This window comes from Puma concolor, chromosome E1 (genome assembly GCF_028749965.1).
Source record: "Puma concolor isolate L17-30 chromosome E1, mPumCon1.1.hap2, whole genome shotgun sequence".
Lineage (NCBI taxonomy): Eukaryota > Metazoa > Chordata > Mammalia > Carnivora > Felidae > Puma > Puma concolor.
This window is the reverse complement of record NC_141680.1, coordinates 41,232,667-41,259,640: the sequence shown is the minus strand read 5'-3', so window position 1 is coordinate 41,259,640 and position 26,974 is coordinate 41,232,667. Positions and strand designations below refer to the sequence as shown.

The 26,974-nt window shown below is 41.0% G+C and overlaps 2 protein-coding genes and 1 long non-coding RNA gene across 14 annotated transcripts in view; 2 read left to right on the top strand and 1 right to left on the bottom strand.

The window, feature by feature from the left end:
- Nucleotides 1-26,974, bottom strand: part of LOC147574350 (uncharacterized) — a 280,815-nt gene that overhangs the window by 211,194 nt on the left and 42,647 nt on the right. For 7 of the 11 annotated variants that reach the window (XR_015244162.1, XR_015244163.1, XR_015244161.1 and 4 more), the window contains exon 3: nt 2,217-2,417. This is a non-coding gene — a long non-coding RNA (uncharacterized LOC147574350). Of the gene's footprint in view, nt 1-2,216; nt 2,418-4,689; nt 4,821-26,974 lie in introns of all 11 variants that reach the window. The other 4 variants (XR_015244154.1, XR_015244156.1, XR_015244157.1 and 1 more) reach the window with 1 other exon arrangement.
- Nucleotides 7,543-15,114, top strand: KRT20 (keratin 20). 2 transcript variants are annotated; one of them, XM_086687268.1, is made up of 8 exons: nt 7,546-8,041; nt 9,648-9,730; nt 11,271-11,427; nt 11,705-11,866; nt 11,997-12,122; nt 13,044-13,264; nt 14,046-14,095; nt 14,624-15,114. In XM_086687268.1, exons 1-8 carry the CDS (start codon nt 7,637-7,639, stop codon nt 14,719-14,721), a joined length of 1,302 nt encoding a protein of 433 aa, XP_086543394.1. In that variant the 5' UTR covers nt 7,546-7,636; the 3' UTR covers nt 14,722-15,114. The 2 variants fall into 2 exon arrangements, with proteins under 2 accessions (XP_086543395.1, XP_086543394.1); XM_086687269.1 differs by lacking the exon at nt 14,046-14,095 and having other exon boundaries at nt 7,543-8,041; nt 14,556-15,114.
- Nucleotides 21,369-26,901, top strand: KRT12 (keratin 12). Its single transcript, XM_025917656.2, has 8 exons — nt 21,369-22,013; nt 22,398-22,480; nt 23,458-23,614; nt 24,492-24,653; nt 24,752-24,877; nt 25,019-25,239; nt 25,903-25,973; nt 26,464-26,901. The coding sequence occupies exons 1-8, from the start codon at nt 21,402-21,404 to the stop codon at nt 26,553-26,555; spliced, it is 1,524 nt and encodes a 507-aa protein (XP_025773441.2). The 5' UTR covers nt 21,369-21,401; the 3' UTR covers nt 26,556-26,901.

The window sequence follows — 26,974 nt, the reverse complement described above, 5'->3', positions numbered from 1 at the left end:
ACACCCCAGCTGTCCTGTTCATCAAGTGAGAAGAAACATGGCCTAGATGATTTTCAAGGTCTCCTCCAAATACAAGAGCCTATAGTTTTTTGTATTGAAAATTAAGCACCACAAAAAATAACACACAGTGAGTAACTGCCACTTGTTTACTTGTTTTCAAAAATACTAAGTCTGGATTGTTCAAATAACAGGAAAGGACACCATTAAACTGAACCACGGATCACTTCTTTCCTTAAAATATAGTCTACTCGGCAATCAAAAAGAATGAAATCCTGCCATTTGCACCAATGTGGATGGAATTAGAATGTATTATCCTAAGCGAAATAAGTCAAAGAAAGACAAATATCACATGATTTAACTCGTATGTGGAATTTAAGAAACACAACACATGACCATAGGAGGAAGGAAGGAAAAATAAGATAAAAACAGAGAGGGAGGCAACCCATAAGAGACTCTTAAATACAGAGAACAAACTGGGGGTTGCTGGAGGGGAGGTGGGTGGGGATGAGTTAAATGGGTGATGGGTATTAAGGAGGGCACGTTTCAGGATGAGCACTGGGTGTCATATGTAAGAGATGAATCACTGGGTTCCATTACTGAAACCAATACTACACTGTATGTTAACTAACTTGAATGAATGAATAAATGAATAAAAAAATAAAGTAATGATATATGCATATATATATATATATATATATATATATATATATATATATATATATATATGTTGGTTACACACACACACACACACACACATATACACACATACATAACCAATGCTAATTGGTTATTACCATTTAGCTGCTAAGTCTAGGCCAGACTTTTTGGATCCTTCACAAATTGTACTTAAGCACCATAACTACTATATTTTTAGTTTATTGCAATGAATGAAGTGTTCAGTTGTGTGGCAATGCAGAGTAGTCTAGAGAAGGAAAAAACCTTAATGCAGTGACAAGGCCCATGCAAGGCGAGGTTCCTCCCTGTCACCTGTGGTCTCTCTGTGCAGAGGTTTGACTCTGGGGTTCTGAAAAGACCAAGTGGACTAGAATTACGGTGGCAATTTTTATATGAGAGATAATGTGCGAACCAACAAGGTGGAGCAAACCTCGCCTGTTACGTCATTATACACCTCCAGCTCAGTTCCTGCCAGATCAGAATATTCTACAGCCACCTTCATAGAGGCCTTCTCCACGTGCATCTAATAGCACAGACACTAAAACTCGGCATGTCTACAAATGAACACATCACATATTCCTTTGCAACCACCCCTCCCCAGACCCTCTCCCAGCCCTGTCCCAGGGCCTCCCTTAGTAAACTATCATTACCCAGTCACCCAAGTCAGAACCCTGGGAGTTATCCTTATCTCCTTCTACTCCTCACGTCCAAACCCATTCATTCAACAAAGGAATCAGGACCAGAGTGTGCACAGGTGTACCCCAGAGAGACATGCACGGGAGAGACGAACAGGATGACCGACTGTCCCAGTTTGCCTGGAACTGTCCTGATTTTAACATTCAAAGTCTGACATCCCAGAAAACCTCCCAGTCTTAGGCAAACCAAGACAGCTGGGCACCTTGGAAAGGAAAGAGTTTGGGAGTACAAAGATTCTTCCTGGAAGAAATGACATCCATACAGAGGTGTGGCATGGGGGAGTACCAGTGGCTTGTGTTCCTGAAGAGTAGAGCTGGTGGCACAGGGCTGGTAGGAAGGGGACTCTGGAAAGGCAGGCAGGGGTTAGATCTTAAAGAGCTATGTATTGAGCTTGACCACAAAAGTGCCAGGAATTTTTCAAGAAGTGAAATTTTGCATTTGCAGTGGTAGGCAGGTGTTTTGAGATGGACCTCGACATTTATGAACAATTGATGGCTAGAAGCAGGAACTGTTACTTTCAAATTGTAAGTTAACTGTCATTTTTAAAAAAGTTTTTAGAGAGAGCATGAATGGGGAGGAGAGGGGCAAAGGAAGAGAGAGAGAATCTTAGGCAGGCTCCACACTCAGTGCAGAGCCCGACGTGGGGCTCAGTCACACAACCCTGGGATCAAGACCTGAGCCGAAATCAAGAATCAGACAATCAACTGACTGAGCCACACAGGCGCCCCTCTTACCTGTCATTCTAAGAAAAGAAACTATATTTGCCTTGGGGATAAATTATTCTGTTTTGGGAGGAATTTGGTTGGGCTCTCTCTTAGTCAAGCTAATATAAAAGAAGTACCTACCAGCTGTCCTTGGTATAACATCAAACTTTGGTGAAATAATCCAGGCACAGGGCCAATTGCAGGAAGAGGGCCATTCGGCCTATGGCTTCCCATTCAGAGACTTTGGAGGTTAAATTCAAATGGTTTCAGTGATCACTTCCAGGATTGAAAGAAGACATTCACCTTGTCAGTCAAAAGTGTCCCAGCACCAGATCACAGAGCCTACAAAGCATGAAATAAGTGTTTTTTATAAATCTTGTATTGATACAAACATATTATAATATCTTTGTGTTGAAAATGGTACTGTGTAGGCAATAAAAATACTTTAACCATGGTAATTTTGACTACCTCATTCTGGATTGTTTTCATTTGTTCAATATATCAGGAGCCTCAAAAAAAAATAGAGATGGTCCAGATGCCCCTTAAACTCTAAGAGGATTTGCAAAGGGGTGTGTATACAGCTTCAGGAGGATTCTGTAACTGTTGTGTGCAATCTGCCAACTATCTATATGTATATCCCTTAATCATATAATATTTAGTTTTGCCTATTTTTGTAATTTATATAAATTGAATTTACGGGGATATATTATTTTGTATCATTTCTCTCACTACACATGCTTTTGGATTCATCCATGTCAAGAATGTAGTTTATCCATTTCATTTCTTTAGAGAGGGAGAGAGTCGTGAGCAAGGGAGACAGAGAGAGAGAGAGAGAGAGAGAGAGAGAGAGAATCTTAAGTGGACTCCACACAGAGTTCAATGTGGGGCTCAATTCCACAACCCTGGAATCATGACCTGAACCAAAATCAAGAGTCGGATGCTCAACTCACTGAGCCACCCAGGCACCCCTAGTTTATCCATTTTGAACTGCTGCATCATATTCCGTTGTATGAATATCTGTCAACGTATTTATTCATTCTGTTGAACATTTGCATTGTTTTGAGTGTGTGTGTGTGTTAGTATTATGAACAATACTTCTGTGAATATTCTTGTACTTGACTTCAGATAAATATGTGTAAGGGTTTCTCTAGAATACGTACCTAGGAATGGAGTTACTGGATGATAGGTATGTGCAAGCTCATGGTTCTGAGATAATATATAACTGTTTTCCAAAGTAATTGTACTTATTTACACACCTACTATTAGTGGGTAAGAATTCCCCTTGTCCATCCTTCTAATTTATTCCAGTTGGCAGGTGTGAAATGGGCCGATCGGCTTTCCTCTTCTGTGCATCCATTCATGTTTTTGCCGACTTTCTCACTCGGTTGTTTTTGCTTTCTTATTTATTTGTAGGTATTCTTAATATATTCTGGAAACTAATTCCCTGTCACTTATATATATTATAAATATCCCCTCCCTGTTTGGGGCTTTTTGCATTATAATTATGGTATCCTTTAATGAACAAAAATTGTTAATATCACAGTTTGCACTTTTTGTGTCTTGTTTAAGAAATATTCCTTTACCCTAATTCCTAGAGATCGTATTCTATATTTTCATCTGAACATTTTATAGCTTTTACCTTTCACTTTACATCTTTAACGAACCTGGAATTTACTTTTGTATATTACATGTATAGCTTGCCTGAAACAATTATAATTTCTTTTTTTACTATGGAGATATTCTATTCCTTTCCGTATCATTTCACTTGTAACTATTTCATTAAGTACACCAGTTTTTATTTTTTATTTATTTTTTTTAACGTTTATTTATTTTTGAGACAGAGAGAGACAGAGCATGAACGGGGGAGGGGCAGAGAAAGAGGGAGACACAGAATCGGAAGCAGACTCCAGGCTCTGAGCCATCAGCCCAGAGCCGGACACGGGGCTCGAACTCACAGACCGCGAGATCGTGGCCTGAGCTGAAGTCGGACGCTTAACCGACTGAGCCACCCAGGTGCCCCAAGTACACCAGTTTTTAAACACAGAGGCCATCATTTTTTTCTGAATTAACTTTGTATGGTGTCTAGAACCACACTGCCTACAAACATCCACAGTTCCTATATGCCATCCTCCACAACCAATGACAGCAATATATCCTAACTAAGATATCTGGGCAAGAGAATGCCCACACCGCCCAACCCCCACCCCAGATTCTATATGTCTCGCATTGGGGCTGCAATACCTTGTCCATGTTGGGGGGGGGAAAGTTGAAAATGCTCTGAAAACTGCAGTGCTTGTAATAACTCTCGAAATTACTGGGCATACTTAGTATTAATCATTAACATCCTCATCAGAGTCTGTCTCAGAGGTCAAAATGCACGACTGATTAGCTATAAGTTGGGATCTAATAAATATTTATTTATAGATGCTGTCATCCAACAGCCTGGAATAGCGGGGGCTCTAAATTCTAAATGACTTGTTAATGAATAAGAGTCTATAAGGTCCATATCTAGTCCTCAGATATAATTCAGAAAAATTAATTGCTATGAAATACCAGCCTGGTTTCATATGATCACATTAGAAGTTATAATAATCTACCAAAGCATAAAACTCACTGTGATAGAGGAGCTGAGAAATTCTCCTGCCCTGACACAAACATGTGGGAGTCTTCACAATAGGAATTTTTCTAGATTGGATGGCTGAACCCATAACTATAGATTTGTTGAATCATAATGTACACCTGAAACTAATATAACACCGTATGTTAATTATACTTCAATTAAAATTATAACAGCCCTACAGTACCATATTTTAGTTTAAATTTGAAATCTCAAAAAAACCTACAAATACTAGCCAAAACTGGTGGAATAACATAGTCATTTCTCAAAAAATTAAAAAATTATGTTAATGATTTTAATGAGATTTTAACTCTTTCACTTAAACATAATTGGGTGCAGCCACAAGAAATAATTGTGCCAAAGAAGAAAACAAAAATTATCAAGTTTAAATAACTGCACTGATATCCCAACTCTTACAAAGCTAACTCTTGATTTAAATAATGCTTCTACATGCCTTGACCATATGTGTTATTGTATTAAACTCTTAGCTGAAACTAACACACTGCAAAACTTGTGTAATTTAAACAGTAAAATTTTCCAGTGACTTTACTCAATCTCTTTCTCCCCCGTTAAGCAACAACAAAAGACACATTACACATTACTTTTGTGAATATATACACATAAAAGAACACAGTTCATGTGTTCATAAAAAGTTCTTGGGGCACCTGGGTGGCTCAGTGGGTTAAGCACCAACTTCATCTCAGGTCATGATCTCATGATCTGTGAGTTCAAGCCCCACATGAGGCTCTGTGCTGACAGCTCAGAGCCTGGAGCTTGCTTTGGATTCTGTGTCTCCCTCTCTCTCTGCCCCTACCCCACTCATGCTCGCTCGCTCGCTCTCTCTCTCAAAAATAAGTAAACATTAAAAAAAATTTTTTTTAAGGTTTTCACTAAAGATTTTAGCTGTGACAGCTAGTTACAAAGTAATTTAAGGTTTGTAACAAAAAGCTAGGTCTGCTTAGTATATGTTCAGTTACTGGTGGTGAACACTCAGTGAGTATTGGCTGATGCATATATGAATGGATGAAAATATAAGTAAGAGATATCCACATATATATCATATATATCATAAAGAGTATGAAGTAGGTTTAACTCTCTACACACCCTGTCTACACCCCTGTCTACACCCCTGTCTACATACCTGTCTATACATATAATGGCTCCACTTAAGCTATCAGTCTGTGGACCTGTGAGAAGGTCAGGCTTCCGTGAAAACTTGAGCCACCCAAATCCATTAGAGATTCTAGGAGGGAGCAGCTGCAATGAACATGTAGTTTCAGAACGGATGGAACAAGCAATCTGTCTCATAGGGACTGCTGAGCTGACCTTGTAACAGGAGAGAGAGACTCCTCCATGTACCAGGTCAAGTGCAAAGCACTATGCTATTTATTCTGTTTTCAGGGAACAAGACCTAAAGCCAGGCATTGATGGAAACTCTTAACGACTTACCTAGTCTTAGAACATTAGAATCAGGAAAAAGAAAAACTCAAAATCATCTATCCACCACTCACCTAAATTCATTTAATTCACTTCCCCAAGCTACATCTCCAAATGTATAAATGTTTCATTCCTGTTTTAAACACTTGAGGTTTTGTGTTTGTACAAAACATTTTAATAATTTTATAAAATATAACCTCTAAATAGGGATAAACCTAAAAGCCAAAAAAAAAGCATAAAATGGAGATTCTGAAAGTGATTATCAATATCTATAAACCACTGTTCTTATGCAAATCAAAGCCGCAATGAGCTATCACCTCAACCTGTTAGAATTGTCATCGTCAAAAACGCTGGTGAGGATGTGGAGAAAAGGGAACCCTGTGCACCGCTGGTGGTAATGTAAAGTGGTGCAGCCACTATGGAAATTAATATGGAGGTTCTTCAAAAATTAAATATAGAATTACCATATGATCCAACAATCCCAGTTCTAGGTATATATCCAAAGGAAATAAAAATCACTATCTCAAAGGCATCTGATCTCCTATGTTCATTGCAGCATTATTCACAATAGCCAAGATATAGAAACAGCTTAAAAAGATTCACAAAAAGATGAATGGCTAAAGAAGATCACATACACACACACACACACACACACACACACACACACACACACTGAAATATTATTCAGTCACGAAAAAGAAGGGAACCCTGCAACAACATAGATGGACCCTGGGGGCATTATGTTAAGTGAAATAAGCCAGACAGAGAGGACAAATATTATATGTGGAATCTTAAGGACAGAAAAAAAAGTCGAGCTCATAGAAACAGGGGCTGCCAGGTCCTGGGGGGTTGGGAAAATAGGGAGAGGTAAAAGAATACAAACTTTCAGCTTTTAGATGAATAAGGTCTGAGGATCTAATGCAAAATACGGTGACCATAGTTGATAACACTGTACTGTATACTTGGAATTTATGAAAAAGAAGAAGTTAAATGCTCTCACCAAAAAGAAAATGATAAATTAAAAAAGATTTTAAAACATTGTTCTTTTAAACCATTGTTCTTTTAAACCAGTGTAGCTTACTATTATGTACCTATGTCTGTTTCTTTAGGTATCTAAATTATTCACAGGGTTTGCAAATATTCTTTATGTGTGTATTATGATTAAAAAAAAAATCTGCCAAGGCAGGTGCAAGGGCTAAAAGAATACATCTTCTGGTTTCCTTTTGTTGTCTCTGTTTAAAAAAAAGGAATCGCCCCTGAGAAAAGCCTCTAAGGAATGCCTCTAGGCGTAGTTTCTGGCATGAAATGGAACAGACTGCTGTACAAAGAGAAAAAGAAAACACACAACAAGGCAAGGTGGACAGCGGTGTGAGTCCTGCAGTGAGGTGTCAGCAGAGGAGGTGTTCCTTTCCTACGAACTGTATAAAAGGTCAGCTCATCCACCACCCAGAGGCAGATTCTGCTCCAGCCATCCTGAAGCTTCAGGTGCTCCCTCCTACCATCTCCAATGGAATTCACCGGCAGAAGCTTCCACAGAAGCCTGAGTTCCTCCTTGCAAGGCCCTGCACTCAGCATGAGAGGTTCCATGTATGGGAAGGGAGGCATGCAGCACTTTGGGGCGGCACCCAGCGTCTATGGGGGTGCTGGAGGACAGGGCATCCGCATCTCGACCTCCAGACCCATGGTGGGCTATGGGAGTGATCTCACCAGAGGAGACATGTTTGCTGGCAATGATAAGATGACCATGCAGAACCTAAACGACCGCCTAGCAAGCTACCTGGAGAAAGTACACTCCCTGGAGCAGTCCAACTCCAAACTCGAACTGCTGATCAAGCAGTGGTATGAAACAAACACACCTGGCATCAGGGACGACAGTGCATATTACCAACAAATAAAAGAGCTGCAAAACCAGGTAAGGGATGATGCCTTTGTTTTCCACTCTACTGCTGAGCTGCACGGTATAGCAAGGGGGCATCTATGTTAGGTGGGTGCAAATAGATGTCAGAAAGCAAATTAGGCTGAAATGCTATATCTATAAAAATGGTGAATTCCATAATCTACCCTTAGTGGTTGAATAGCTGATTACATAACTGGATGACTGTAAATCATACTTTGTTAACTTTTTACAATATAGTTACATGGAAAATATGAAAATGTTACCCTACAGTCTTGTAATCTGTATTTTTGTCACAGTTTACCAGGACACAGCTAAGTGGATAGTAAAAAGTTTTTCTAAGAAGAGCTAAAATTTTTATGTGATGATATATCTTTTTTTTCACCCAGTTCCCATTAACTTGTGAATTCCCAGTCAATGCAGAGATGCTCCTCCTTTAATTTATGTAAATTTGTAATATTAGTATTAAGACACCATATGAAAAATTTCAATGATGAAGTGACCCAGGGTGGAAATAAGGGGAAGGGATGTAGGTATTCGTGAGGTCCAGATTTTTCAATGCCCTGTTTAATAATCCCATCATCAGTTCAGAAGCCGCTTCTACAGCAATAAGATGTTCTATTGCCCCCAACTCAAATTTGTTGCAATTATATCACAGCCTACTCCCACATTATCGGAGAAAGGTGGAGTTCTATTTATCAACTGTGTGTAATAAAGGGAGTGAACTTTGCTCCAAAGTGAAGGGCAATTATGACACGAGCACTTGCTCTGCTTTAAAATTTGTATCTAATCGAGGAAAGAATCCCTTTCATTTTCATTCCTATTTTAACATTCATATTCCTTTATAGCAAAGGCCACCTCCTTGGTGTCCTCAGTATACACAGAAAGGCAGCTGGATCTGCTGAAAGACACAGACCATTGTAACATCTTCTACAAGCAGCCTGGGTCCATATATATCTTAGGGAACGCACCCATTCGGGAACCCCTTTTTTAAGACCGAGGGCTTATCCATCCTGACAGCTTCAGTGCCCAACACAACTCTCACATAGCAAAGTGTCCATTCATTCAGCCAATAGTTGGTAGATACTAAGTGCTGGACACCATGCTGAGCATTGGGGAATATGGAAACATAATGTGATTCGGAGGAACAGACACAAAGGCTTAATCCACACAGAGGGATAGATGTTAGCAAGGAGGGCCCTATAGGGCAGTGAGAACACAGGCAATTCATCCAGTTCTGCCTTGAAGAAATCACTGAGACTTCCTTGAGGCAACGATGTAGAAGGTGAGACATGGAGGAGAAGTTGTTCACCAAGTGAGAAAGGCTAACAGGAATATTCTCAGCAGGAACAACATCAAGGGGAAGGCACTCGATAAAGTTTGATGGTTTGAGTTGAATGAAATTCTTCCTTTCGTAAAACCATAAGAAAGCTCACCTAACCCTGGGACCAGAGTTGTACTTTATGACTCCATTATGTTAAATGCCCATATCATTGCCCTTCCTATTTTCATGGTTGAAAGGAACATCATCTTTGATAGAATAGTGGTTGTATCTGAAGATAAACTCGATCATTTGAAACTTTTTTCCAGTTGAAAATGTCATTCTTTCTCATGTATTTTCCAGATTAAAAGTGTACAACTGCAAAATTTTCACTGTGTCCTGCAAATTGATAATGCCAAACTAGCTGCTGAGGACCTCAGGCTGAAGTAGGTTCTAGCACCATGGTAAAACTTCCTGGAAAAGGATTCCTTTTAGCTGTGCCTAATGACATTCAGCTTTCCACATTCTTGTTGGTAAAGGAGCTACCTTAAGTAATTTCAGGATCTGGGAGTTTGAAGGGTGGTAGAAGTTATCTGGTCCAGCCCAGCACTCAGGGCTAGACTTCCCACTCCCACATTCTTAGTATTTTTCACTGGTTAGCTCTAGTCGCTAGAACATTCTTTTTTAGTAACCCTTCATCTACCTTTTCACCCACTGAACCTAATTCTGCCCTTTGGAGTGACACCAAAGCAATTTACGACTCCCCTTCTGCATGGGTGCCCTTCTCTTATCTGAAGCAAGACATTTGTCTAAGCTCAGTGATTCCCCAAGTGAGTCATCCATGCTTCTTGGAGTGCCTGCAAATGTACAGCCCAAGTTCCAGGGGTGACCTTTGATGCTTCTGAGTCTGCTGGTGTTTTACAATAGGGTCTGCCCAACCAAATAAGTAGGACTATGATTAAAGCAGCTCAGATTGTGTTCACTCTCTTGCAGCCATATCACACTACATGTGATCAGAACTGTTCCTCATAAATGGCTCCTATACTAGGGCTTTCTCATCCTGAATGTGTACAATGCATTGGTACTAAAAACGCCTTTGTGGCTTAAAAGGGTAGCATTTTAATGCTACAAAGGATCCAAAAGGAGGAAATGGGAAAGCAAATCTGAAGACTAAAGCAGTAAACATTTGTTCATTCCAATTATACCAAGTCAATATCTGGGTGTTCCACTGCATTATCGTTTTTTTTTAAGTTTTGCTACTTTAATAAAAATGGAGTAGGTAAGATTTTGGAAGAGAATCATGAATTTTTAAGATAACTCACTTTGGATGCATCTGCTTACAAAGTAATAAAAATAATAAATTGATCACGTGCATTCATTAAGTAAATCTAACCATTATTTAATATCAATAATGAGAATCTTTTGCTGACACATTAATTAAAGCAAGTTATTTTTTTTTTTATTTCCTTAAAAATATATTTGAGAATTTAGGAACTTTTTTTTTTTTTTTTAATTTTTTTTTTCAACATTTATTTATTTTTGGGACAGAGAGAGACAGAGCATGAACGGGGGAGGGGCAGAGAGAGAGAGGGAGACACAGAATTGGAAACAGGCTCCAGGCTCTGAGCCATCAGCCCAGAGCCCGACACGGGGCTCGAACTCGCGGATCGCGAGATCGTGACCTGGCTGAAGTCGGACGCTTAACCGACTGCGCCACCCAGGCGCCCCGAGAATTTAGGAACTTTTAAGGGTTATTTCGGATTGCTTTTTTTACCAATCACTCCAAATTACAGAGATTATATTATGGAGCAAATTATCTGATTCCTGGGTTCCCATGAACATTTTTGATATGTATAAAGAAGGATACAATGTATTGAAATTGATCTCCTCACATACCATGTAAAAATATCTCATTATATTAGGACTATCTCTTCTATAATGGCTTCTGGAGGACTCAATTATCTCTGCATACCAATTAATTCACAGGTATGAGGCTGAGAGGGAGACGCGCCTGACAGTGGAAAGTGATATCCAAGGCCTGAATAAGGTCTCGGCTGATCTATCCCTAAGTAGAACAGACTTGGAGATTCAAATTAAAGAACTGACTAAAGACCTGGATCTCCTCAAAAAAGAACATCAGGAGGTGAGGCCATGCTCAGAAGCAGTGTTGGGAATGATAGAAATGGCTCTAATAACGATAATAAGGAGGGGGGAGTTGGTAAGAAGATGACAACAATAAGGGTATGAGCCGTCAGGGTTCAATGACTTAGAGCAGTACCCGCACTACAATAAGCCCTACCTAAATTATTTTCTTTCGTTTTTACTCATTCCCCATGAAAGAAGCCATAAGACTTACTCTTTCTGCCCAGCCTCATCTGAGAATGTGCTTCAGACTATAATTAGGATTTTCACTCTTGTAGGAAGTAGACAGCCTACGCAGACATTTGGGCGATACTGTATGTGTAGAAGTGGATGCTGCTCCAGGCCTGGAGCTTGGCACCATCATGAATGAATTGAGGCAGAAGTACGAAACAATAGTCCAGGAGAACCTTCAGAAGGCCAAGGAACAGTTTGAGACACAGGTAATAGCATAATTCCAAAGGGTAAGCAACTATGTAGAAGCTGTCCTTCAAAAAAAAGATAACTCACGTTCTTTCTTTTCTCTCTCTCCTTACTCACTTTTTTTTTCTTTTTTCATTTTTGGAACTTTAGACTCAACTTCTGCAGCAACAAGTCACAGGGAGCACTCAAGAGATCAAAGACAATGAGGCTCAAGTAAAGGAGCTGAGACACACCTACCGGAACCTAGAGATCGAACTCCAGTCCCACCTCAGTATGGTAAAGCACATCTAACTTCACACTCTCAATGTAGTGTATGCTTACTAAGTGCCTGTGTGAGGAACTCTGGGGATGCAGAAAACTCTAGGAAATAACCCCTCACCCTTGCAGGGCTGGCAGGGAAACAGGCCAAACCACCGATTATAATTAAAACACAGAAAGAAATCAAGGACAAGGGCAATGTACTGCAAGGATGCAGAGGGGCAAGTAGACCTGGAAGAAGACCTGGAGGTCTACCTGAGTAGACATCACAGAGAAAGTGGCCTTTAAACTAGATCTTAAAATGTGAGATGAATGTGTAGTTGAACAATGGGGGTAAAGACATTTCAGGCTAAGCAAATCAGTCAGCTCCTGTCATGGTGTCTTACAATAACAACACTACCCCATCATGGGTTGGCTGCAGCTCTGCTCCATGGCATTTCCACTGTGGGGGTAAGGCTAAAGGAGGAGACCCTAGCCAGGGCATGCCAGTGTTGTTGTAGAAAGAAAAAAGCAATGGCCAGATCATGTGATAGCTCCTAAAGCTTCTCAGAAAAGGCATTTGTCAGCTTCACCTGCATTGCATTAGCCAAAGAAAGTCGCATGACCAAGCCTCCTGTCAACAGGGATGAGGAAACCTAATCCTCCACTTGGAGGGGCACCACAATCACAGGGAGAGGAGGCAAACGTTGAGAACAATAATACAACATACCACAGTAAGACAACAGTGAGCGCAAGGCTAAAAACGAACAAAAGACTCCAGGAACTGGGGATCCTAGCAGCTGGCTGAGGTCGCCTAGATGGAAAGAGGGGGAAACAAAGCTAGAAATAAGAGTCATGCCCACAATGACTAGCAGTGGAAGTTCTCCTCAAATGAAATTAAAATTGAGCCACCTCTTAAGTTTTCAACTAAGAAACATCCACTTTTTCTTGTGCTCATAGAAAGAATCTTTGGAGCGTACATTAGAGGAGACCAGAGCTCGTTATGGTAGCCAATTGGCCACCATCCAGGCACTGCTGAACTCCATAGAAGCCCAAATGACACAGATTTGGAGTGATACAGAACGCCAGAACAAGGAGTACAATATCCTCCTTGACATAAAGACCCGGCTTGAGCAGGAAATTGCTACTTACCGCCGCCTTCTGGAAGGAGAAGATGTCACGTAAGGCTCTTAGAATCAAGGGATATGTGCCAGTGTCTACATGCTGTGCTATTTTAATGTCTACATGTTACACTGTCACTCATTCCCCAGCACCAATGCAATCCCTAGCACAAAAGCAATTACACATGCGCCACCAACAACAAAACAAAAATATACCAAAAGTACACCCATCCTCCAAATACCAAGTATGTGTAGGACCGACTTAGAAGATGGTTCTACAGTAGATGATACAGATTATGCTTTGCTAATTTTTATGATTAATACATAATTGAATAACTTTTAACACAACAATAACTTTTAAAAATCCTCATTGAGAGGTCATGAAATGAACAACAGAGTTTGAGACCAGTTTGAGAATCATCAGTATTGCCATAGCAACTGTCTTCAACTACCACACCCAAGAAACTCAGTAAGAGAACACAAGATTTAAACTTCCACTGTAATTTTGCTATTTTTATTACAAAAACTTCTAGCACAGGGTAAACAGGTCAGTTTTGGAGCTATCTATCTATCTATCTGTATATATAGAGAGAGATAGATAGAGATAGATATCTGTAGATAGATAGATAGATAGATAGAGATATAGAGATATCTGTATAGAGAGAGAGAGAGAGAGAGAGAGAGGGAGAGAGAGAGATGGTAAAGGGGGGAATGCAAACACAGCATTAAAACACACATCACGCAGACTTTATTTTGAAACAAAAAAGGCAGGACAGTGCTTCATTTTCAAAATGGTGATAACACCTTTTCCTGTCTCTTTTTCTTTTCTTAAAAAATACAGACAGACAAACACAACTATAGAGCATCTGCCGAGCACCCTGGAGGAGAAAGGTAAGTGTTCTAATTTCACACATTTCCTGTAAGACTGAATTCTCACTTAGCAGCTTACCACTTATTAAATGCCACTGGTGAAAAGTAAAGAGAGATCGGTTTTCAAGTCAGCAGATATTACCCTAGGGATTCTAAAAATCAGGCAGGTTATATAAAGAAACCCCCAACATGGGAAGTTTGTCATACTCCAACAACAGGGTAGTTTTCTCGGCCCAAGCTATTACCATTCTGAGACATCCTGGGATCATGAAAGGGAAAAAAAATAAGATGAAAAAGTACATTTGGCTTAATTCGATATTGTATCTTTCTCTTTGGGGGTGGGGAGAGAAGAAAATGTGTGAATTTGGAGACAGTGACACATTTTCGGCATTTATTTATAAATTTGACAAGATTATTTAAGAAAAAGAATGGGTTTCTTTTCTTTTTAGGAAAAAATACATGTAAAATCATGATGATTTAGAACTGAATATTATAAGTCAGCAGAGGCATGTTCCCGAATTAACATTTTATACTTAAATCTAAATTCAGATGTGAAGAGAAAAAGGAAGATTAAGACGATTGTGGAAGAAGTGGTGGACGGCAAGGTTGTGTCGTGTGAAACCAAAGAGATGGAAGAAGATGTGTAAACAGTTGCCGGGAGATGCTGCTGAGGGTTTGAAAGACATGTAGACATAATTTTTGCTCCCTACAAGAAAGTGGCCATCAGAAAGCGCTATTAAAAATTTGTAGTGATCAGAAGCGGGGGAAAGCCCATTTATCAGTCTCTATAACTGAATATAGATGTTTTATTCACAGGAGTTGCAAACTGCCTACAAAAATAAAACCCAGTGAGCACTAGGACATTTAAAACCTCATTGCCACCATCTTTACCATGAAACACATTGGGTATAAGCTATAGACCACCTAATATCAATTTGTTAACGTTCCTGAAAATTATAGCACATTTGAATTATACTAAACTTTGCAGAGCAGAGGAGTCCCTGCAAATTGCAAATAAACCACTCTCTAATCTTTCCTGTTTCCGAATTACAAAATCTCCTTTCGGGGGCCTCTGGATTCTTAATTGAGCCAATTTCTTGGTTAATTTAATTGGATTTTTGATATTGGTATAATCCTGCTAGCTTTGAGTTATATCTGCTTTCTTTTCCGTTGTCTTCATTGCCTTTTAAAACTCACCTCAGCTCAGGGCGCCTGGGTGGCACAAGTCAGTTAAGTGTCCGAATTCAGCTCAGGTCATCATCTCATGGTTCGTGAGTTTGAGCCCCAAATCGGGCTCTCTGCTGTCAGCACAGAGCCCGTTTCAGATCCTCTGTCTCCCTCTCTCTCTGCCCCTCCCCACTGCTTCTCTCTCTCTCTCTCTCTCTCACTCTCACTCTCTCTCACACACACACACAAAATAAATACATAAACTTAAAAAAAAACAACTCAACTCAGCTCTTCGAATAATTTGAGAGTCAGACTCCGATTTCAAATGCTGAGCAGAATAAGAATGAAGCACATCAGGCTTGAAATGGGAATAGATTAGGGGCACAGGTGAATATCAGACTCTTGATTTCAGCTAATGTCACGATCCCAGGGTCCTAGGATCAAGCCCTCGAGCCCTGGGTTGGGCTCTGTGCTGAACCTAGAGCCTGCTTAAGATTCTCTTGTTCTAGGGGCGCCTGGGTGGCTCAGTCAGTTGGGCGTCCGACTTCGGCTCAGGTCATGATCTCACACTCCGTGAGTTCGAGCCCCGCGTCAGGCTCTGTGCTGACAGCTCAGAGCCTGGAGCCTGCTTCGGATTCTGTGTCTCCCTCTCTCTCTGCTCCTCCCCTGCTCATGCTCTGTCTCAAAAATAAATAAATAAAAACTTAAAAAGAAATTCTCCCTTCTCTATCTGTTTCTCTCCCTCTGCCCATCTCCTCCATTCATGCTCTGTCTCAAAAATAAATAAATAAAAACTTAAAAAAAAATTCTCCCTTCTCTATCTGTCTCTCTCCCTCTGCCCATCTCCTCCATTCATGCTCTGTCTCAAAAATAAATAAATAAAAACTTAAAAAAAAATTCTCCCTTCTCTATCTGTCTCTCTCCCTCTGCCCATCTCCTCCACTCATGCTTTCTGTTTCTAAAATAAAAAACAAAAAAAATTTAAAAAAAGAAATGGCAATAGATTAAACACAAAATTAGTGAAAACCTTCTCAAGGCAGAATGCTTCTCCTTATGACAAAACTGCATAAATCATCAGGTGTTCTCTTTCTTTATGGGGTGAATGTATGTTATGAAATATTTCTCACTATTTTTTTAAATAATACACTTAATGAGATAAAATTCATACACCATAAAATTCATCCTCATAAAGTACACAATTCAGTGGTCTTCAGGATGTTCACAGGATTGTGCAACCATCATTACTGTCTAGTTTTAGGACATTTTCATCGTTCAGAAAAGAAACCCCAGAAGTGCCTGGTGGCACAGTTTATTAAGCGTCAGACTCTGCATTTTGGCTTAGGTCATGATCTCAGGGTCATGGGATCGAGCCCCTCAGCACAGAGTCTGCTTTGGATTCTCTCTCTCCCCTCTCTCTCTACCTCTCTCTCTGTGTGTGTCTCTCAAAATTAACATTAAACAAAAGAAAAGAAACCCCAGTAGGAGTCACCCCCCACTTCTCTTCCCCCCAGTTCTGGCAACCAAATCCACTTCTTCTATGGATTTGCTTACTCTGGACATTTCAAATAAATGGAATCATATAATTTGTTCTTTTGTATAGAAATGTTTGTAGCAGCATTATCCATAAGCCCAAAGTAGAAACAACTCAAATGTCCATCAACTGATCGATGGATAAACAAAATGCAGTAGGTCCCACAACAGAATATTATTTGGCAACTTATACACAGTGCGAAGAGATGAACCTTGAAAACACTATGCTGAGGGAAGTCAGACCCAAAAAGATACACACTGTATTCTCACCCATTTTGCATTTCAGTAAGCAGTAACTGCCTTGCAAATGTTTACAGGAAAAATCATTTTGCCCTCTCTCGTCATATTCTAGTAAATGAATAGCTTGGATTTAAATTTTGATACATAAGTTTATAAGTAAACAGGATTTTGAGTGTGATTATATTGAAAATAATAATGTGATTTGCTGACAGATAATAGTATCTACCATTTATTGAGCACTTACTATGAGCTAAGCAGTATGCATGGCATTTTATATGCATTTCTCATTTAATCCTCACAATGACCCCATGAAGTAGAAGTTATTAAGTTGAATCATATGATCTTGCCAATACGTGGTCATTTTTTACCTTTAAAAAGTAGCAATTTCATATGGGTTGGCCTTATTCTATTATCCCCATTTTATGAATGAGGATTATATATGAAGATATGAAATAAGTCTCCCAAAGTTACAGTTACCAAGTCATGGAGCAAGACTGAACCTCAGGACTGTTTGTCTAAAGTCATGATACCCTTCTAAGCAATTAATTACACAACGGTGAATTCTTTTTCTCCTACAAAAACACATTCCAAAATAGTCTGTAACTTTGACATGCAAATACTGAAACTGAGTCTGATTAGTAAAAACCCTACAGGAGGTGGGGATTGAAATTCACTAGGCATGGCCATCATCAGTATGACAATTATTGCCTACGGCCCTAGGCAATAATGATACTTTGTTCAAAAGTTAGGAATACTACTAACTGAATTTCCTATCATGAAAATGAAAACTAGTCCTTGCCTTTGGGTCAATCCCTAGTTTCTTCCAAACAATCTTTCAAAGAAAGCAGTGAAACCCTACATACATGTGGAACCAGATGGCTCTACCTCTGTTTCTTGCAGTAGTTACTGTGTGAAGGTGAAGTGTTAATCTCCGTATCTATACTTCTTATACCAGCTAGGACACGGAACAGCATGACCCTATTTCTGACAGGCATACAGATCCAGAGAAGATCTGCAGTCCCTAAATATGGGTCTCTTTATCACGCATTGGAATTTCATGACTTCATACGAAACCATCAGTGCCGAAGTGGTCCCACCACACTGCGAGAGAAACCCCAGAGGGGAAGCCAGGACGGACTTGGGGGATTACACCTACTAAGAGCCTTATAACATCTAGAAAGAATGACATGGAATGACATAAAATCACAACATGACCAGTGGACACCCTGCGCTCTCACCCTTACTGACTTGGGGACAGTCTCAAATAACAATTCCAACTTAAAGTATTAGCTAGTGATTTTAATTTTTTAATTTCCCTTAAAACATTTGTTTTCTCTCCCCTAGACTCACTTCTAAGATTCGCTTCCCAGAAAAGGCAAGTATAGATACTTGAGCACAATTATTTTAAATTTACATATAGGCATTAGAGGTGGAAAGTATACATGTCAGCACAAAACCGGCTCCAAGTTCAAGAATTCAAGTTAATCATATTCCCATATCACGTGATGATATCACTAAGTTACAAGTCTGCACCTGGCACATTCCCTCCAGTCTGTAAGCAAGTAATAGCCTGTTTTCATTTCTATGGCAATCACAATGGACTCACCCTTGGTGGGGCAGGTTGGGGGGGAGCTGCTTGTAAGCAAAAATTAATGACCATAACATCAAGCTCCTGTGCAGGAAGTGCAAGTTGAACTAGTACTTTATATGATCTCTGACAATGCAGTTACATGTCAAAAGTGTAACTAAAACTACATTTGCCCACGCGTTTGCAGGGTTTCATGTGTGGTGTCATTCTTTCGGTCTCAGCCTATACAATGAGAAATGAAATTCAAGGAGAAAGCTTTTTTGAAAAGAAAAGAGTGAAAGCTCCAGGTTGATGTGCAGGGCAGAAACCCAGTCTCATGGCTGGTGGCTCTGAGTGACCCTCTGTCTTTTCTGTTTTCACCATAAGAAGCAGGGTTATGTTGTCTATAAAACACACTGCAACCTGAATCCTGTCTTTGCCACCTCCTGGCTCTGTGGCCTTGAATAAGTCACTTGACGTCGTGACCCTCAGATTGCTCCCTTGTAAAATGGGACAAAAGTATCCAACTGAAGAGGTTGCCACAAAGGTTAAAAATAACGTCTGCAGTTTACCTGGCCCACTGTCTAGAACGTAGTAAGCCCACTATCACTATCAACGATTCAAACAAAGACAATCTCATTCAAAGTGCTTGTAATACAGATTAAAGGAACCTTTGGTAACAATCTCCATAGGAGGCTGAGGCCCCTGGTTATTTCCATTTAACACGTTTCCATTTTCTCAAGAAATGAAACCAATGGATTATGGCCTCTCTCATCAAGCAGAGTCTGCATTTGATCACTGCATCTTTTCTATATTTATTGTAAGAATATGTAGTTTCTGCAAATGTCTTGCTTAAAACCCCTTTATTTGGAAATCCCACCGGCTTGCTCTTTGTGATGTGTATAGGAGGGGGGAAAATACATCTCTTCACATGTGTCCCTTCCATCGTAAGGTAAAAGGAAGTTGTAACTGGATTTCACCCTGGGTTCATCATTCCTGTCCCTGGGAAAGCGAAAAGAAGGGTCACACAGTCCTTCCATTTGCCAGAATTGATAATGAGTATTCCCAATAGAGGTCTGAAATGGGCTTCAGGCGTAAACCCTCTGCATTTGCCCCCGTATCACCAATGGGCACTGCTGGCTCTGGCTCAAGAGCTCAGTGGGTTAAGCGGCCGACCTCTGCTCAGGTCATGATCTCGCATTTGTGGGTTCGAGCCCCACATTGGGCTCTGTGCTGGCAGCTCAGAGTCTGGAGCCTGCTTCGGATTCTGTGTCTCCCTCTCTCTCTGCCTGCCCCTCCCCTGCTCATGCTCTGTCTCTCTCTCTCAAAAATAAACATTAAAAATTAAAAAAAAAAAAAAAGACTATTCATAGACTTAAGAGCCTCACTTCGGGGTGCCTGGGTGGCTCAGTCTGTTGAGCGTCCGACTTCAGCTCAGGTCCGGCTTCGATCTCACAGTCTGTGGGTTTGAGCCCCGTGTCGGGCTCTGTGCTGACAGCTCAGAGCCTGGAGCCTGCTTCGGATTCTGTGTCTCCCTCTCTCTCTGCCCCTCCCCCGCTCTCACTTTGTCTCACTCTGTCTCTCAAAAATAAATAAATGTAAAAAAAAAAAAAAAAAAAAAAAGAGCCTCACTTCCCAGGAAGCTAGAGTCAATATTTTCTGGATATTTGGAGGGGCAGGGGGCAGGGATTGAGGGTGTGAGCACTGCTATAATTTTAATACACAAAAAATCAGTTGTATTTTGATACATTAGCAATGCTGGGGGTAGAGCAGTGGACAATCAGACAGTGAAATCAGGCTCCTGATTTCATAGAGTTTACTAACAAGGTAATTCTTATGTAAAGGGAAAGCTGTTGAGAATATTATAATATTCTACTCAAAACATAATATTTTTCAATGTTCAAAAGGTCCCCTTTCTGAATCAGAAAAAAAGAAACCATGCGACATCCTAATTCTAACCTGATGATTTAAAATCCTTGAGAATTCAAGGGCACCTGGGTGGCTCAGTTGGTTAAGTGTCCAGCTTCGGCTCGGGTCATGATCTCACTGTTCATGAGTTCAAGTCCCACATGGGGCTCTGTGCTGACAGCTGAGAGCCTGGAGCCTGCTTCAGATTCTGCATCTCCCTCTCTCTCTCCCTCTCTCTGCTCCTTGCTCTCTCTCTCTCTCTCTCTCTCTCAGAAATTAAACATTAAAAAAATTAAGAAAAAAATCTTTGAGAATTCAAATTCCTGTATGAATCTGGAAAATGCATTTACTCCCCCACCTCTCACCAGTGCGTTTCACAACTGCTTCTGAATCTATATTCCACTAGGAGATAGACTAGATCATGACTGCATGGTTTACATTTAGTTTTCCAAAGGAAACAAGTCAGAAATATGAGTGAAGAACTTTAAGAAGCTCAAGGCTGAGGACGACGTACGATTAGTTTATCCATTTGACAATCACTCATTGCCTTCCCACTGTGCCTAAGACACCAGGCAGTGCTGAGAATACAAGCAATAGAATATGTTGGAAGAGAAAAATTCCTTCTGACAACCTATCTCTACTCCACCCAGATTTCTTTTTTGTATAACAAATATATAATGGGCACAATTATTCAATTAGTTCTATACCGATAAGTTTTCAGTATGCATAAATCATGCATTTGTTGAGCTGGTCAAAAAAAGGGGGAAGCACAATATTTTGAATGAAGAGAGTGAACTTCTCAACTGTAACACCCATTTCATGACCTATAAAAGGCCAACCTTTCTGCCTTGCTGACACTGCTTTCTCTCAGGTTGTAGCCCCCTTCCCTGGGCTGCGGATCTCTCCAGCAGCACCATGTCCCTCTCAGTACGCACCTCTGGGCTCTCCCGGCGGCCATCTTCCCAGAGTGGGACATCGGGCAGAGCCAGGGGCACGTCCGCTTCCATCGTTGGAAGTGGCTATGGGGGGAGCACCTTTGGCTTTGGAGACAGCTATGGGGGAGGCTTTTCTTCTGCTTCCATGTTTGGTTCTAGTTCTGGCTTTGGTGGTGGCTCTGGAATTTCCTTTGCAGGAGGACTGGGCAGTGCTTATGGGGGAGCCCTGGGAGGTGGTTCTGGAGCCCTGGGAGGTGGCTTTGGAAGCCTAGGAAGTGGCTTTGGAGGCCTGGGAGGTGGCTTTGGAGGCCTGGGAATTGGATTTGGAGGAAGCCCCGGAGGTGGCCCTGGAGGCATTCTCTCTGGCAGTGATGGAGGCCTTCTTTCTGGATCAGAAAAGGAAACCATGCAAAATCTTAATGACAGATTGGCCTCCTACCTGGATAAGGTTCGAGCTCTAGAAGAGGCTAATACTGAGCTAGAAAACAAAATTCGAGAATGGTATGAAACACGAGGATCTGGGACTGGAGACCCCAGGTCGCAGAGTGATTACAGTAAATATTATCCATTGATCGAAGACCTCAGGAATAAGGTAACAATATGGTTTTTGAAGGGGCTTTGGGAATTCCTTTTGATGTTTCTTTTTTACTATTACAATATTTTACAGTGATAAGACATGTAAAACTTAAGGTTTTTCAATTTGACTGTATTAGGAGCAATTTCTCAACTCAGGATATTTAGTTTCATTTTATCATTTATTATAAAGTGATTGTACTTCTGCTATCTTTTCTGCAAAAACATGTTTCTTGATTTTTAAATAAAATGTTATAGATGTTTTCTTTTAAAAAGTTAAATTGTCTTAAACTCGTAATGAAATCGCATGTTAACATCACCTAAAAATTTTCTGTCAAAAATATACCTGCATAATACTAGTATTTTCCGTCCTCATTTTGTGTGTCTCCCCCTCTTTGGCCAGATCATTTCTGCCACCATTGGAAATGCCCAGCTCATCCTGCAGATTGACAACGCGAGACTGGCTGCCGAAGACTTCAGAATGAAGTGAGTAGAACAAAAGAAAGACTGATGAGAATTGACAGGTCTCATTATTTCTTCTTAGTCCCTATTTTCCTGCCTTCGTTGATGGCAAACATTCTACCCCTCTGCAGTTCACGTGCTCTGCGCATTTGTTGTTTTGGTAAATGCACGTTGGGCATTCTAGGAAGTAATCAGATTCGGACACAATTCACCTCACACATCCTTAATTATAAGGTGCTTTAGCCTAGGGCTATGATCACCATGCTGGTAGTTTGCTGTTGGCTCATAACGCGGATATGATATTACCACCGATGTCCCACACCTCGATCTCCCATGCATCAAAATGAATTCATAATGTTTTTGCCCAGAAGTTGAGTGAAATTGTCTTTTGCCGGATGACACATACCACTAAAATATTAACCACACACCTATTTTGATATTCCCTCCTCCTTTCCCTACTCCACCCTCCCAGACCTGAGGAAGAAACACTAATGCTCATCCTGTTCCACAAAATCCCCACACAGGATGTGGCAGTGCTGATGATCCTGAACCTCTGAAGTCTTGGTAAAAGCTATTAAGGAAGTAGCAGTGTTTTAAATTAAATCGTGAATAAAAGTTAAGCAAAAAGACTATTATTTTATTTTCAGCTGCTTTTAGGATGCCATCAGAAACCCCACCTGGAGAGGGGCTACTACTGTCTATAGCCGGGGTGGCCAGCCAAAGGGGAAACTGTTCCCTGGGACACAGTGCTACTGAGGGTCATTGCCGGCAGAAAAGTCTCACCTCACAATTTTTTCACTTCTCTCCAACTGAGCAGTAAATTACCATGAAAAAAAGGAAGGGAAAATCTTAAAAAGGAAAAAGAGCATCATATGTCATACGTCACGATGCTGCCACTTTTAAGTAATCACAAGGGGCACAAGACAGCCCTGAAATGATGGCAGGGGCCTTATTCAAATGGGTGTGTGGACTCCAGGAACTGTTTTGCACTTGGTTTTCAGGTATGAGAACGAGCTGGCCCTGCGGGTGAGTGTGGAGGCCGACACCAACGGCCTGCGCAGGGTGCTGGACGAGCTGACCCTGGCCAGGGCCGACCTGGAGATGCAGATCGAGAACCTCAAGGAGGAGCTGGCCTACCTGAAGAAGAATCATGAAGAGGTCAGCTGAAAAGGCAGCTTTCTAAGCTGCTTTTTTTCTCCCGAATTCACAAATTACAATTTCAAATTTACAAACCTACAGTTAGACCCAATATGGATGATACATCATGTCCTTGTTAAATTGGCCCTTTGCTTTGAATTTCTGGATGTGTGTATGTATGGTGGTGGGATTGGTGGTGGTTTCAGTGAAGGTTTAATGGATTAGAGGTGCTTTCTGATGTTGTCATTTGCATCACTAGGTAAGAACAATCAGAATGTTAACTGTCCTGATTTAGTGATTTAAAAAAATATATAGTACTTTTCAAGTTCAAAAACAAAAGTCTACAAACAATACATAATGTTTTATATGTCAGAGAAACAGGTTATGCCCAGTGTAAAACTCCCATGGGACTCTGGTGTGCCACTATATCAAAAGCTGGTGTATAAAACAGACATTAATCATGACCCTGGCAATGGGTTTCTAAATAACTTTCTACTGGAAATCAATGACTGTGGTACAGTGCGCAACCCCTGTACTCTCTGCAGCCCCCGTCTGGCAGCTGTGGTTGAAACCCCACTATACCTTTCCCACCAGGCCCTCCCTTCTTCTTGGTAAAGGCCCTGGAACCCCAAGAGGCAGGGCCAACTCATCCATTTTCTATGGTAGGCACAGCCCCTAGGGCCTATGGTAAGTTTAGGGACCCAAGAAAATGTCTTAAGTTCTTTTAAAATAGAAGAAAAACACGAATTTTTAGGTTAAAAAAAGTTTAATTTTTGTATTATGTCAGTACAGCAACACGGTTATGAAATAAAACATTTAGTGTCTTTTGTGTTGGAAGAGACCCACGAAAGTCACAACGGGCCTCTGAGCCCCTCTTTTTCTCACTCTCTGTGCCCAGGAGCTCCAAACCTTCCTGGCAGGCGGCCCGGGGCAGGTCAGCGTGGAAATGGACGCTGCTCCGGGGCTGGACCTCACCAGGCTCCTCAACGACATGAGGGCGCAGTATGAAGCCATCGCTGAGCAGAATCGTAAGGACGCGGAGGCCTGGTTCGTTGAAAAGGTACCACGAACAGAAACAAAAGGCTTTGACCCATTTGCAGGAAAGAGGCGCGGGAACAGCGTCCGCTCACGTCCCTTCACCCCTGTTTGCCTCGGCAGAGCGGGGAGCTAAGGAAGGAGATCAGCATCAACACGGAGCAGCTTCAGTCCAGCAAGAGCGAGGTCACCGACCTGAGGCGCGCAGTTCAAAACCTGGAGATCGAGCTCCAGTCCCAGCTGGCCACGGTAGGGCGCGCCCGCGCAGTATCTTTTCATGACTTCCAAAGAAAACGTGCCATCCACATTAGGAAGGCCACCGGCGGGCCGCCTTCCTCACTTCAGTCCCCTCCACCGTTCTGTCTGTGCCATTTCCCTCCCACCGTGCAGAAGAAATCCCTGGAGGACTCGCTGGCGGAAGTGGAGGGCGACTACTGCGGCCAGCTGTCGCAGGTGCAGCAGCTCATCGGCAGCCTGGAGGAGCAGCTGCTCCAGGTGCGCGCCGACGCCGAGCGCCAGAACGCCGACCACCAGCGGCTGCTGAACGCCAAGGCCCGCCTGGAGCTGGAGATCGAGACCTACCGCCGCCTGCTGGACGGCGAGGCCCAAGGGTGAATAGACAGGTTGAAATGGGTTGGAAATGAGTTTAGTGGCTGACCAACAGCGGCCACCTGCTGCGCTCTGGGCAACAGAAGGCAGGGTTCTCTGGTTGATGGAAATTAACCACATCTCCTAATGACATGCCTTAGATTTGGTAAATGTCCTACACTTTGCAAAGTGCTGTCACCCGCTATCTTGAATTTTATAAAATGCTGGGATGAATAATGGCACCACAGACAAGAGGCATACTGCAAAGGAGCACTAGAAAAGTCACCCATTAGAGACCTGGTATCAATGCCCCAATGCTAAGAATGACACATCAAATAACAGCCACCTGAGTCACCTCACAACCAACTGCAGCGAACTTTCCAAAAGGGAGCAGCAGCCTGGAATAGTGGGAAGAGCCCGGGGCTGTAAATCAGGAAATCTGACTTCTGAGAGCAGATCTTCCATTAACTGCCAGTTCGCTTCATTTTGAGAGCCCATTTTAGGCACGGTTTGAAAATAAAGGTCCCCGCACTAAGTGATTCCTCTCAGGGTGCAACATTCAATCATTGTTCATCAAGAAATTTAGAAAACTAGTTTTATGCACATTTTTAGCTTAAACAGCAAACTCTATTTCTCCTCCTCCCAGAAAGCATCATGTGATACCATCTCCCTTGTTTTCTTTACAGCGACGGTTTTGATGAAAGTTTATATGTGACAGACTCCAAATCTCAAACACAGTCGATCGATTCCTCTAAAGGTATGCAGATTCCCTAAGAATCACTTAGAGTAAGTCAGAATCACACTTATTAATGACTAAAACTATAAGATCTCATTAAATATTGCAGTTAATAATATTAATAATTTAAAGTATATTTGCATTTCTGAGCCAAGGAAAAATATTTATGCATTCCTGCAGAAAAATACACAGTCTGTACTATATAAAACTTTTGGCAAGCCCAGGAAGGGAAAAATCTACTCTACAAAGAGGTATTATGAGCATCATAACCACTTTTTAAATGTTTAAAAAGAAAAGTATTTTCATTTGTGCATAAGACAATACAGAATACATTTCATTTTCACTGAATAACATGCATTGTTTTAGAATGCAAAAGTCACTTTCACAAGTTTAAATTTAATGGATTGTATCTGCCACTATCTCACTTAAAGCTTAAGTCAAACAACAATCAATTTTGGATGAATATGTGAAACACTAACTTTCGCCCCCTTCATTCTATTTTTATCTTTAGATCCAACCAAATCCCGGAAAATCAAGACAATTGTGCAGGAAGTGGTGAATGGTGAAGTGGTCTCATCTCAAGTTCAGGAAGAACTAATATAAAATTTCATAAGATCTTCCCCAAGATTGATTCCTTAGGAACAGTAAATTTACAAGCAGAAATTATCCCTTTCAGAGTAAGATATTAGTTCAATTCTACTTCTGTCTGTTTCATTTTCCTTGGATTCCCTATTCACTATGAGTCCTTTTTGCTCTTCAATTACAAATCACTATGGCCACGTTGGTCTTTATAACAAACCAAAATTGCCTTACATCTTTCTGGACCTGCAGTAGTCTTTTAATAAACTTTCTTCTGGTGACCGGGAACATGTTTTAATCACAGGATTCTGATCAAGTAGTATGGTTTTAATAAATAAAAGATGAATGGTAATAATGTGAAATGTGTACCTTCTCTATTCCAACAATAATGTCAAGAGCATAGAGAGAGGTTTGTAAAATACTAATAGTAAAGTAGATAAACA